General features: G+C 41.0%; 1 protein-coding gene across 1 annotated transcript; it reads left to right on the forward strand.

Moving 5' to 3' along the window:
• Positions 1-11,154: 11,154 nt before the first annotated feature.
• On the forward strand, positions 11,155-11,902 carry LOC148191032 (uncharacterized). The gene is made up of 2 exons (XM_088101260.1): positions 11,155-11,200; positions 11,601-11,902. Exons 1-2 carry the CDS (start codon positions 11,155-11,157, stop codon positions 11,900-11,902), a joined length of 348 nt encoding a protein of 115 aa, XP_087957386.1.
• The last annotated feature ends 2,568 nt before the right edge of the window (positions 11,903-14,470 follow it).

Consider the following 14,470-nt stretch of genomic DNA (forward strand, 5'->3'; position numbering starts at 1 on the left):
AGCGTACAGCCATTCGGAACCGGACGCCTACCCAAAGAAGAACGTCCGTCCGAGATTGGACGTCCGCTCAAGGTGGAACGTCCGCCCCAGAATCTGGACCAAGTGTCCAACGAACGGCCAATCATTTAGGAAGCGGACGACCGCCCAAGGTTGTGACGTCCGCCCAATAACTTGGACCGAGCGTCCAGCCATTCGGAACCGGACGCCTGCCCAAAGTAGAACGTCCGTCTGAGATTTGACGTCCGCTCAAGCTGGAACGTCCGCCCCAGAATCTGGACCAAGTGTCCAACGAACGGCCAATCATTTAGGAAGCGGACGTCCGCCCTAGGTTGGCACGTCCGCCCAATAATCTGGACCGAGCGTCCAGCCATTCGGAACCGGACGCCTACCCAAAGTAGAACGTCCGCCCGAGATTGGACGTCCGCGCAAGGTGGAACGTCCGCACAAGAATCTGGACCGAACGTCCAACGAGCGGCCAATCATTTAGGAAGCGGACGTCCGCCCAAGGTTGGCACGTCCGCCAAATAATCTGGACCGAGCGTCCAGCCTTTTGGAACCGGACGCCTACCCAAAGTAGAACGTCCGTCCGAGATTGGACGTCCGCTCAAGGTGGAACGTCCGCCCCAGAATCTGGAACAAGTGTCCAACGAACGGCCAATAATTTAGGAAGCGGACGACCGCCCAAGGTTGGGACGTCCGCCCAATAATCTGGACCGAGCGTCCAGCCATTCGGAACCGGACGCCTGCCCAAAGTAGAACGTCCGTCCGAGATTTGACGTCCGCTCAAGGTGGAACGTCCGCCCCAGAATCTGGACCAAGTGTCTAACGAACGGCCAATCATTTAGGAAGCGGACGTCCGCCCAAGGTGGAACGTCCGCCCCAGAATCTGGACCAACTGTCCAACGAACGGCCAATCATTTAGGAAGCGGACGTCCGCCCAAGGTTGACACGTCCGCCAAATATTCTGAACCGAACATCCAGCCTTTCCAGAATCAGGCGTCCGCCCAAGTTGGCTCGTCCGCCCAAGAGTCCGGACCGAGCGTCTAACGAGCGTCCACCCATTCGGGAACCCAAGATTGGGCGTCCGCCCACCAATTAGGACCGAGCGTCCAATCATCCATAGACTGAACGCCTTCCCAAACGATCCGCACTTAGTTGATAACATTGTTAAAAGCTAAATGGCACATTAAAGTCCTTAATGAAGATTAAGGTATTATTGGGCTGTTTCCAGGCCCCCAAAAAGTAAAAGCCCATTACAATCAGTATAAATAAAGGTCTCAGGTATGATTTCTAGATAGATTGCTTAGAACGCAACACATGCATGCATTATATAACGCTCTGTCATATTACTGACTTGAGCGTCGGAGTGCCTTTAGCAGGTACCTGGCCCCTCCCCAACTGGGAGTGTGGAACAACGCCAAGAGAAGGAAGACGCCCACCCGGCTTGGAGTGGTGAGCAGCGTCCGTCCGCCCAATCTGAGCCAACCAGAGGAAAAACCGCCTGCCTCTAACGTTCGCGATCGTCCGCCTGCCTCTACCGTTCGGGAGCGTCCGTCCGCCCAGTCAAGTTTGTGTTTTAACAGGGTCCGCCCGGATCCAGTCGAAACATTTGGCGCCCACCGTGGGGCCGAGTGCATATTCCCCATCGTAAACACAAGGAACCAGTGAGGGGCACCTCAAAAGAGCGTCAACATCCTCGGTTGAGCACTTGGCACTCGACTCCATCATCTCAACAAATGTCTCTCGGCCGTACGGCCTCCCCTGTCCGCCATCCGGCCTCGAACTTTCGGTCGTTCACCCAGAAGGACCAGGACGTCCATCCACCAACTCCACTCCCGGATGTCAAGACCGAAGTTCTCGCCCGTCCGGGATCAAAGAACACTGTAATCGATTACAAGGACACTGTAAACGATTACCCGAGACAAAACTGGATTTTGTACAGAAAGTCCAACACAGGTACTCAGTCAGGTGAACTGGGGTCACCATTGGCCAAAAAGGTGAGTTTTAAGCACTTTTGCACTTTTCTTAGGCTGGTCCTGGTGTTTCAGTGGTGGGAAGTGATGTTTTGGCACCCCATGATGGAGGAAAAAAACAATGTTTATGAGATGAGCAACTTGGGTGAGATAACATGCTGTCAACTTTGACCTTTGCTGGCTATTTTACTGATAACTTTTCCCACCGACCTCCAAATGATGTGATTCTTTTTTTATTAGAAACTAGACTCAAAAATCTTTCCAATGACTACTAATTTGTATTTTTTGGACATCTGAGTTGGTACAGTTTATTCTTTCAAGTTAGCGTTTCATATATTTTTGCCAACTCTGACCTTTGCTTGTTCTTTTGCTCATAACTTTCTCCACCGAACTCCAAATGAGTTGATTCTTGTTTTGTTGGAATCTATACTCAAAGACCTTTCAAATTATGCCTTAGAAATCAAGTTTACACCTTTTTTGACACTGTAATCGATTACAAGGACACTGTAAACGATTACCCGAGACAAAAAAAAATCTTTCCAATGACTACTAATTTGTATTTTTTGGACATCTGAGTTGGTACAGTTTATTCTTTCAAGTTAGCGTTTCATATATTTTTGCCAACTCTGACCTTTGCTTGTTCTTTTGCTCATAACTTTCTCCACCGAACTCCAAATGAGTTGATTCTTGTTTTGTTGGAATCTATACTCAAAGACCTTTCAAATTATGCCTTAGAAATCAAGTTTACACCTTTTTTGACACTGTAATCGATTACAAGGACACTGTAAACGATTACCCGAGACAAAACTGGATTTTGTACAGAAAGTCCAACACAGGTACTCAGTCAGGTGAACTGGGTCACCATTGGCCAAAAAGGTGAGTTTTAAGCACTTTTGCACTTTTCTTAGGCTGGTGCTGGTGTTTCAGTGGTGGGAAGTGATGTTTTGGCACCCCATGATGGAGGAAAAAAACAATGTTTATGAGATGAGCAACTTGAGTGAGATAACATGCTGTCAACTTTGACCTTTGCTGGCTATTTTACTGATAACTTTTCCCACCGACCTCCAAATGATGTGATTCTTTTTTTATTAGAAACTAGACTCAAAAATCTTTCCAATGACTACTAATTTGTATTTTTTGGACATCTGAGTTGGTACAGTTTATTCTTTCAAGTTAGCGTTTCATATATTTTTGCCAACTCTGACCTTTGCTTGTTCTTTTGCTCATAACTTTCTCCACCGAACTCCAAATGAGTTGATTCTTGTTTTGTTGGAATCTATACTCAAAGACCTTTCAAATTATGCCTTAGAAATCAAGTTTACACCTTTTTTGACACTGTAATCGATTACAAGGACACTGTAAACGATTACCCGAGACAAAACTGGATTTTGTACAGAAAGTCCAACAGGTACTCAGTCAGGTGAACTGGGGTCACCATTGGCCAAAAAGGTGAGTTTTAAGCACTTTTGCACTTTTCTTAGGCTGGTCCTGGTGTTTCAGTGGTGGGAAGTGATGTTTTGGCACCCCATGATGGAGGAAAAAAACAATGTTTATGAGATGAGCAACTTGGGTGAGATAACATGCTGTCAACTTTGACCTTTGCTGGCTATTTTACTGATAACTTTTCCCACCGACCTCCAAATGATGTGATTCTTTTTTTATTAGAAACTAGACTCAAAAATCTTTCCAATGACTACTAATTTGTATTTTTTGGACATCTGAGTTGGTACAGTTTATTCTTTCAAGTTAGCGTTTCATATATTTTTGCCAACTCTGACCTTTGCTTGTTCTTTTGCTCATAACTTTCTCCACCGAACTCCAAATGAGTTGATTCTTGTTTTGTTGGAATCTATACTCAAAGACCTTTCAAATTATGCCTTAGAAATCAAGTTTACACCTTTTTTGACACTGTAATCAATTACAAGGACACTGTAAACGATTACCCGAGACAAAAAAAAATCTTTCCAATGACTACTAATTTGTATTTTTTGGACATCTGAGTTGGTACAGTTTATTCTTTCAAGTTAGCGTTTCATATATTTTTGCCAACTCTGACCTTTGCTTGTTCTTTTGCTCATAACTTTCTCCACCGAGCTCCAAATGAGTTGATTCTTGTTTTGTTGGAATCTATACTCAAAGACCTTTCAAATTATGCCTTAAAAATCAAGTTTACACCTTTTTTGACACTGTAATCGATTACAAGGACACTGTAAACGATTACCCGAGACAAAACTGGATTTTGTACAGAAAGTCCAACACAGGTACTCAGTCAGGTGAACTGGGGTCACCATTGGCCAAAAAGGTGAGTTTTAAGCACTTTTGCACTTTTCTTAGGCTGGTGCTGGTGTTTCAGTGGTGGGAAGTGATGTTTTGGCACCCCATGATGGAGGAAAAAAACAATGTTTATGAGATGAGCAACTTGGGTGAGATAACATGCTGTCAACTTTGACCTTTGCTGGCTATTTTACTGATAACTTTTCCCACCGACCTCCAATTGATGTGATTCTTTTTTTTTTAAAACTGGTCGATAAAACTTGCGGCTTAAGAATTGATTTTATAATAAGATATGAATCAGTTCAGAAATAAGATATATTCGACAGCGAAACAATTGTTGTATTATTAGTATAATTTATTTTAGGTTTAATAGCCAATTTAGTCCCCACTTTGGTTGAAAAATCTCAATTTAGTCCCTCGTTATAAAAGTGTTTTACATTAGTCCTAACTTTTAAAATAGTGGGTCAGATTGGTCCCTTTCGTTAAATATAAGTTAACGAAATTAATGGATGATGATGTGACACAGCTTAAAGCTGATGTGTTAACGAAATTTACTAGTGTATAATTAAAGTGGAAGTTGTTTGTACATAGAAATTTATGTATAAAAGAGTTTACAGGAAGATAAAAATTATCCATATTGAAATTATTCAAATATTTTTTACTTACCCACTAATTTTTTATTGAAATTTTTATATTAAATTATTTACTAATAAAAGTGAGAGCTATTATTGATTCAAAAGTATGAAATATTTGTAAAACATGCCATACAAAGAATTTGTGTATAAAATATCATCTATAAGCAAAAATCATATGATGTTGTATTCAGTTTTAGACATATACTTTCAAAGCCTCATAATTTTTATCTACGCAAAATGATTTAAGAAACTAAGAATTTAAATTTAATAAAAACTTTCACAATGTTAGTTAATAAATAGTTTCTGAATAAATTATGATAAGACATATTATTTGTTAATTATATAAAAATTATAATTAAGTGAAATTAAAAAAAAACGTATGTACTTTTAGTCTACTTTAATTATTTTTTTTGTTAGTTAAACAACATTTACATATTTTATGTAACACAATAAAAATTTATAAACAAATTTTATTGAAAATTTAACGCTTGTATCATAGATTAATTATGGACATAAAAGTTTATTATTTTATTTTATATACACTAATTTATCCTTTTCTTTTATTATGTTCGTACATGATGAATTTTCGGAAGGAAAGTGTGAAACCCTAAATAATTAGTAGTAGTAATTCCCTGTCATCATAATTAATCCACACCACAATCAACGCTTATTCTCATTAAAAACCCACTTTCAAAAGCTGATAAATCCCTCTGCAGTGCACTGAAACCAAGCCCCCATAATTCTCTGAAACCGCTCCACGTCACACGCACTCAGTGCATTAAAAACGCACCAATCCTTGCATGCAAGCACGCCACGTGTTGCGGAAGAAGCTTCCTGATCAGAGGTTGGTGTGCAGGTGTCGGCTTGAGACACGTTCGTTCAAACGAACAAGAAATTAACAAAACTCTAAATTTTAGAAAAAAAACCCTTTCACCTGCACTCACTCATCTTCTTCCTCCGAATTCACCCTTTCATCTCCTCCAACTTCTCTCTAGGAACTCCCAAGCTTCTCTCTTCTGTAACTTACCAAAGCTTACTCCTAATCCATTTCAGATACTGCAGAAACGTTCCCTGCACCGTGAGCAGCGTTCTGAACCGAACAGAACCAAGATCTGGACTGGTAAGCTCTCGAACCCTAGAAACCCTTTTCTAAGTTGCATGCAGACCTTAATACAGCTGCATGTTAGAATATACTCTAAGTTTCTTACGTTCTTCCTGGATAGAGTTAGTGAAACGCTTGAGAAAGCACGTTGCGGGTAGGAAATTTTATTTGGGCAAGTTAACAAGTGTTTGCATAGGGAGTTCACTGCTAGACCAGGTAAGGGAAGCTTATAATTTTTAATTGATACTTGTATGTTGTGTAAACTGAATTGCATGTGATAGAAGCATGATATTTGAGCTGTATGGAGGACCACTGTTATGGATTGTGATTCTGATTTTGATTTATCTGTCATGAACGAGCACTGTTGACTGTATTATATATGTTTGGGTGGTTTGAAACTGCATGTTGGTTTGATTCGTATGAGTGATGGATGAATATGTTAATGTATGAGTTCTTAATAGGTTGATTGTGGAATGGGAATTAATCTGGAAGTAGAATTTATAAAGTTTAAAGATTTGAAAATTGTTTGAAGTATAAAGTATATTCTGAGATGTTGAAATCTGGAAATTTGTTAAGTTTGAGAAGTCTGAAAACCCAAATTATCCCCTTGATAATTGACGCTCGTCACTGTACGGTCTTAGACCGTTCGGTTTTTTTTCTTTAAAACAACTTAGAATGGAATTCCTTCATTTGGAAAGAATTCTGCTCGAGAGCGAGCGTCTCCAGTTGATGGTCTGAGCGTTCGTCCAGCTCAGCAGTATTTAAATATTTAAAACTTTATGAATAAGTAACGCTCGGTCTTATACCGAAGCGTTCGTCCTAAATAGCGTTCGTCCTTATGGTGAACGTTCGTCTTTGATAGCGTTCGTCCTTATGGTGAACGTTCGTCTTTGATAGCGTTCGTCCTTATGGTGAACGTTCGTCTTTGATAGCGTTCGTCCTTATGTTGAACGTTCGTCTTTGATAGTGTTCGTCCTTATGGTGAACGTTCGTCTTTGATAGCGTTCGGCCTTATGTCGAGCGTTCGTCCTTCATAGCGTTCGGCCTTATGTCGAGCGTCCGTTCTTAATAAGCGCTCGTTCTTATCACGAGCGTCCGTTCTAAATCTCGCTAGGTCTCATACCTCGCGTTCGTACTAATTGAGTATTCAATTGATGAAATAGCGTTCGTTCAAAGTATTCAAATATTCATTTCTTTACGTTCGTTCCATTCCTGGAATTGGTTTTTCATATGTAAATATCTTGAAAGATAATTCTAAGTGTGCTTGACCCTCCTTTGTACATTAAATCTGGTTCAAGTTTCTATCATGATTATTTTCTAAGTACCAGTACGCTTTAAGTCGAGCCAGTTCATTTAACTGGATCAACAGAAATTACGTTCGTTCTAAGTATTTTTCCTGCGTATCCAGTGAAGTCATTTGGACGTTCGTCCTGATTATTCAGTGGACTGAACGTTCGTTCTTTTATTCTCTTAAAGTTAAAGATGAATTTGATGTTACATTATCATGAATTACGGTGTGAAGACTATATGAATTGAATCTGTGATTATGGATATTGGACGAGCGTTCCATGGAGGAACGTCTCATGTATGTTGAACATTGAATTGGTAAAGTATGACCGTGGATAGCTAATGCTGGCTTGGTCCATCCTGATATTCCGTGATGCTCATCTTCACGTAGAAGGGGGTAGTCATGTGTGGGAATGGCAGGAGGTCATTCGTATCCCTCACTTAGCAGGGGCGAAGGATTAACCTCGAGTGGCAGCTGTTGAGGGTATCCCAGCTACTACATCACTCGGGTGCAAGGACGCCTGTAGCTACATGGTTCATACAGTCCGGACGGTCGTCTTTTATACTTATAAATTTCTATGATATATTATGTTAAATTGTATGTGGTGCGTTTGCATGTGAAATGTTGAATGTGAATGTTGAACGTATGAATTAAATATTATAAGCTTACCCTTGCGTTTTCCATTGTGTTGTCTACTGTCCATGTATCTCCGTCTTGTCAAATGCAATGATCATCCGTTGTGGATGTGAGCAGATGGTGGTACGTCCGTTGAAGAAATGCTGGAAGAAGGAAATTTGGAAGATGCAAATCTTGTGGAAGTGGAAGTAAAGACCGAGCCTGAACACGCTCGTTAAATTAGGACTGAAGTTGTTAGCTTCGATTGAACGTTCGGCCAAGTGTTTTTGTATAGCCGTTCGTCCTAGTTATTGTTTTGCTTCTGTTTAGCGTACGTTAGTATATATTTGAAGCATTCGTTTTAGTTTCCCTTGTAAGCGTTTATGCGCGCTTCCCTTGTACTGGTGTCGTTCGGCTTTTAAATCTGAGTTAATGCAAAGACTGCACTGTTTATATTATTAATTGTAATTAATTCTCAATTATGGTAATTACTATATTTTGGGATGTTACATTAGTGGTATCAGAGCAGTTTTGTTCTTTTAAGGAACACTGTAGGTTATGAGTGCACTACGTTTTTGCTGTGTGCTTATTATGTGTTAATGAGTTATTGTTTTAACTCTCGAACTTTACTAACGCTCGTTTTTCTCTAATCCAGAGAACTAATGGCGCCTAGACTTCCTCCTCCTCCCCAACCGAATGAGTCCGATACGTCCAGCAACGCTAGGTTGTTGGAAACCGTAGTTGAACGACTGCATCAACAGAACACCACGTTGCTGGAGCAAAACGCCACCCTGATGCAGCAAAACCAAGCTGCTATGCAAGGTTTGGAGGCCTCGCGTGTCAATTCTGAAAACACGCAAAGGCAGTTGATGGAAATCTTGGCTGCAACTAGAGGTGCGCCTGGAGCATCTTCTTCAAACGCTGCTCAACCTGCTGCCGAGTGGAGTTTGGAGAGCTTCCTGCAGCATCACCCAGCTAAGTTCAGTGGGAAGTGCCTCCCTGATGAGGCTGATCAATGGCTGGGAGATATGGAGAGAATTTTTAACGCCAAACGCTGCCCAGATGTGAACAGGTTGGCGTACGCTGAGTATTTGTTGACTGGTGAAGCGAACTACTGGTGGACGAGCGTGAAAGCTCTCTTGACAGACGCTCAAACTCCTATTACTTGGGAAGTGTTTAGGAGTAAATTCTATGAAGAATATTTTCCTGATAGCGTCCGGTTTGCAAAAGAGGTGGAGTTTCTTCAATTGGTCCAAGGAGGGATGTCTATTTCTGAGTATACGAACAAGTTCAAACACTTGGTTCGTTTCAACACAATGGCCACAAATGAAGAATGGCAGTGCCGTAAGTTTGAAAACGGACTGCGGAGTGACTTGAAGGTTTTGATCTCCAGCTTATGTATAAGAACGTTCCCTGCCATGGTTGAGAGGGCCAAGGTTTTAGAGAAGAACATGGCAGAAGTAGAAAGGCACAAGAAACAACAGCAAGTAAATAGAGGACCTATCGTTTCCAGAGGCAATGTTACTCCAAGGAGGACCCCCTACGTTCGTCCAAATCAATCATCTAATACGAGCGGCTCTCGAGCTCTAGTTCCTGCTGGACAATCTGGTCAGGTTGGGAACGTTACGTGTTTTCAGTGTGGAGGGCCACACTACCGTTCGTCCTGTCCTCAACTGGTGGGAGTGAAGCACTGTAATCTTTGTGGGCGAAACGGACACTTAGATAATGAGTGTAACATGGGTGGAAGAGCAGTGATGAGACCACCAAACGCTGGCAGGAATCAGCCTAGAGGAGGACGAGCCCAAGCAGCTGGACGTGTGTATGCTATTACTGGTGCAGAGGCAGCTAACTCAGGTACGCTTATCACCTGCACTTTCTTGCGGTATGAAACGCCTTGATGTACGTTGTTTAGTTATTGTGATAAGGGAGCAGTTTGGTCTGATAGTGTATACACCAACAATTGGATTAATTTTAATATCCGACAGTGAGATAGACGCTTATTATGATACTAGGGAGGATGTAATTTTCTAGAGTTGACTAACTTAGGAGAATACTTCCCGAGAACGGGGTGTTGGCATTCGTTTCTTTTAAGATTAGACCATTCGGTAGAACAAATCGAAAGAGAGTAACGAGCAGACTTTGAATTACGAATGGACGGTGTGTTGAAAATTCAGCTAAAAGATCTTTGTCCTTTATAGTGAATTGGGAGATGGATTTTTTTGCAAGGTCATCACGATCAACTTAGTAGATGGGTTTATGAGCAGGAGTAGCTAGGTTTACGTGTTGTAAGGTAACATGTCAAAATGTAAAGGTGGAACTTTGGAGATCACACGACAACAGGATAGGGTTACTTAGAACTTAAGTCAATTACCTTTATAGATCGGTCATAAGGTAGAGGTACTATTAGAATTACTGAGGATAGACTGACCAAGAAATTTTGCTTTATGATCATCGGTTTGAGAACTAACCATAATGATGGGTTTAACTCCACATGTAAGTAGGAAGATTGATTTCTTAGAATCCAAACTGGTAGCAATTCTGATAGACATTTTCAATTCATCTCTAGGTTCCGTGCAATCGTTGAAGAGTAAATTTAGCATCCGGTTGAAGACTTACTCAGTTATCATTCTGAAGGAATGGCTCGACGAGTAGATCGATTCTGACGTTCGCATACTTGTATGAACGTCTGTTTTGAATCAATTAGGGGTCAGATGAAGTCTCGTTCTCCAAATGATCAAGAAAATCAGTTCTCTGCCTAACTCTGATACATTTGATACTCTCTTTCAATCACTCGACCTATACTCCATTCTTCAAACAGTAACTGTCAGTTGGAATAAAACTTTTAAATTATTTTTCATTTTGTTTCTGGTGATTAATCATTTGATCTTTTGTGGCCAAACATTTTTAGCGTTTGGCTATGAACGTCCTTTGACTGCTCGGTTTCGTTCGTTCTTTAACGTTCGGCACTTATGCCCTTTACTTGAATTTGCTATTTATATATATATACTGTCTTAGTTTTCGATAATCAATTTATCCTGGGATATTCAGATTAATCTTTTATGTTTCCTCTCATCTGTTGCTTCTGTGTATCCCTTTCACACTCTAATCCAATAGTAAAATACTTCAATATTAATTCTTTTTCTATACTTGTTTCTCATTTCAGAGATTCCTTGTAATTTATTACCTTCCCATAAACATTTAGTCCTTACCCAAACATAACCGATCGTTATAGTTGAAACCAGTCAACATTTAAGAATTGCTAAAGACATGAGTGTGGGACGAAGTCGCTTGTCCCAGGAAGCTGCTGCCGAAGGTACTTGGATTGTAGACGCATTGGAACGATAGCTTATGAAGATACCATTGCCTTCTCAATTAATTAATCATCGTTTAGTTTTCACGCATCACTACGCTAGAAGTATATTGGAGACTCGTCTGATGTACTAGAGCTAGAAGATGTTCTTATTTAGGGATACCAAATTACTTCCAGTCCAGCATTGGAATGACTCCCTTCGAAACTCTGTACGGGCGTAAGTGCCGCACACCACTTTGTTGGTTCCAGGAAGGAGAGAATGTGCTAACTGGATGAGCTCAAGAGATCATGTATTTTCTTAGACTCAACCTGATCACTGAAGTAGGCCAAACCGTTCGTCCAAAGAAGCTGTCTCCCAAGTTCATAGGGCCGTATCAAATTCTGAAGAAGAATGGACCAGTAGCTTATGAACTTGCCTTGCCTCCTCAACTCTCAAACCTCCATCCTGTTTTCCACGTTTCCCAACTCAGAAAGTACGTAGCTAATCCTTCTCACGTGTTGGAGTTGGAGGACATCCAATTGCGCCCAGACCGAGCATTAGAATTGCAACCAGTACGTATTGAAGACGTTCGCACCAGGCTGCACAAAGGAAAGGACATTCGTTTGGTGAAGGTAGTGTGGGACGCTAGAACTGGTGATTCAACGTGGGAAGTTGAGGGTGCAATGAAGGACTTGTATCCACACTGGTTCACGGGTAAGTTCTAAATTTTCGAGGACGAAAATTTTTGTAGTTAGGGGGAATGTGAAACCCTAAATAATTAGTAGTAGTAATTCCCTGTCATCATAATTAATCCACACCACAATCAACGCTTATTCTCATTAAAAACCCACTTTCAAAAGCTGATAAATCCCTCTGCAGTGCACTGAAACCAAGCCCCCATAATTCTCTGAAACCGCTCCACGTCACACGCACTCAGTGCATTAAAAACGCACCAATCCTTGCATGCAAGCACGCCACGTGTTGCGGAAGAAGCTTCCTGATCAGAGGTTGGTGTGCAGGTGTCGGCTTGAGACACGTTCGTTCAAACGAACAAGAAATTAACAAAACTCTAAATTTTAGAAAAAAAACCCTTTCACCTGCACTCACTCATCTTCTTCCTCCGAATTCACCCTTTCATCTCCTCCAACTTCTCTCTAGGAACTCCCAAGCTTCTCTCTTCTGTAACTTACCAAAGCTTACTCCTAATCCATTTCAGATACTGCAGAAACGTTCCCTGCACCGTGAGCAGCGTTCTGAACCGAACAGAACCAAGATCTGGACTGGTAAGCTCTCGAACCCTAGAAACCCTTTTCTAAGTTGCATGCAGACCTTAATACAGCTGCATGTTAGAATATACTCTAAGTTTCTTACGTTCTTCCTGGATAGAGTTAGTGAAACGCTTGAGAAAGCACGTTGCGGGTAGGAAATTTTATTTGGGCAAGTTAACAAGTGTTTGCATAGGGAGTTCACTGCTAGACCAGGTAAGGGAAGCTTATAATTTTTAATTGATACTTGTATGTTGTGTAAACTGAATTGCATGTGATAGAAGCATGATATTTGAGCTGTATGGAGGACCACTGTTATGGATTGTGATTCTGATTTTGATTTATCTGTCATGAACGAGCACTGTTGACTGTATTATATATGTTTGGGTGGTTTGAAACTGCATGTTGGTTTGATTCGTATGAGTGATGGATGAATATGTTAATGTATGAGTTCTTAATAGGTTGATTGTGGAATGGGAATTAATCTGGAAGTAGAATTTATAAAGTTTAAAGATTTGAAAATTGTTTGAAGTATAAAGTATATTCTGAGATGTTGAAATCTGGAAATTTGTTAAGTTTGAGAAGTCTGAAAACCCAAATTATCCCCTTGATAATTGACGCTCGTCACTGTACGGTCTTAGACCGTTCGGTTTTTTTTCTTTAAAACAACTTAGAATGGAATTCCTTCATTTGGAAAGAATTCTGCTCGAGAGCGAGCGTCTCCAGTTGATGGTCTGAGCGTTCGTCCAGCTCAGCAGTATTTAAATATTTAAAACTTTATGAATAAGTAACGCTCGGTCTTATACCGAAGCGTTCGTCCTAAATAGCGTTCGTCCTTATGGTGAACGTTCGTCTTTGATAGCGTTCGTCCTTATGGTGAACGTTCGTCTTTGATAGCGTTCGTCCTTATGGTGAACGTTCGTCTTTGATAGCGTTCGTCCTTATGGTGAACGTTCGTCTTTGATAGCGTTCGTCCTTATGTTGAACGTTCGTCTTTGATAGTGTTCGTCCTTATGGTGAACGTTCGTCTTTGATAGCGTTCGGCCTTATGTCGAGCGTTCGTCCTTCATAGCGTTCGGCCTTATGTCGAGCGTCCGTTCTTAATAAGCGCTCGTTCTTATCACGAGCGTCCGTTCTAAATCTCGCTAGGTCTCATACCTCGCGTTCGTACTAATTGAGTATTCAATTGATGAAATAGCGTTCGTTCAAAGTATTCAAATATTCATTTCTTTACGTTCGTTCCATTCCTGGAATTGGTTTTTCATATGTAAATATCTTGAAAGATAATTCTAAGTGTGCTTGACCCTCCTTTGTACATTAAATCTGGTTCAAGTTTCTATCATGATTATTTTCTAAGTACCAGTACGCTTTAAGTCGAGCCAGTTCATTTAACTGGATCAACAGAAATTACGTTCGTTCTAAGTATTTTTCCTGCGTATCCAGTGAAGTCATTTGGACGTTCGTCCTGATTATTCAGTGGACTGAACGTTCGTTCTTTTATTCTCTTAAAGTTAAAGATGAATTTGATGTTACATTATCATGAATTACGGTGTGAAGACTATATGAATTGAATCTGTGATTATGGATATTGGACGAGCGTTCCATGGAGGAACGTCTCATGTATGTTGAACATTGAATTGGTAAAGTATGACCGTGGATAGCTAATGCTGGCTTGGTCCATCCTGATATTCCGTGATGCTCATCTTCACGTAGAAGGGGGTAGTCATGTGTGGGAATGGCAGGAGGTCATTCGTATCCCTCACTTAGCAGGGGCGAAGGATTAACCTCGAGTGGCAGCTGTTGAGGGTATCCCAGCTACTACATCACTCGGGTGCAAGGACGCCTGTAGCTACATGGTTCATACAGTCCGGACGGTCGTCTTTTATACTTATAAATTTCTATGATATATTATGTTAAATTGTATGTGGTGCGTTTGCATGTGAAATGTTGAATGTGAATGTTGAACGTATGAATTAAATATTATAAGCTTACCCTTGCGTTTTCCATTGTGTTGTCTACTGTCCATGT

The sequence above is a fragment of the Vigna umbellata genome, chromosome 11, assembly GCF_029865625.1.
Source record: "Vigna umbellata cultivar VRB3 chromosome 11, Vumbellata_1.0, whole genome shotgun sequence".
Taxonomy (NCBI): Eukaryota; Viridiplantae; Streptophyta; class Magnoliopsida; order Fabales; family Fabaceae; genus Vigna; species Vigna umbellata.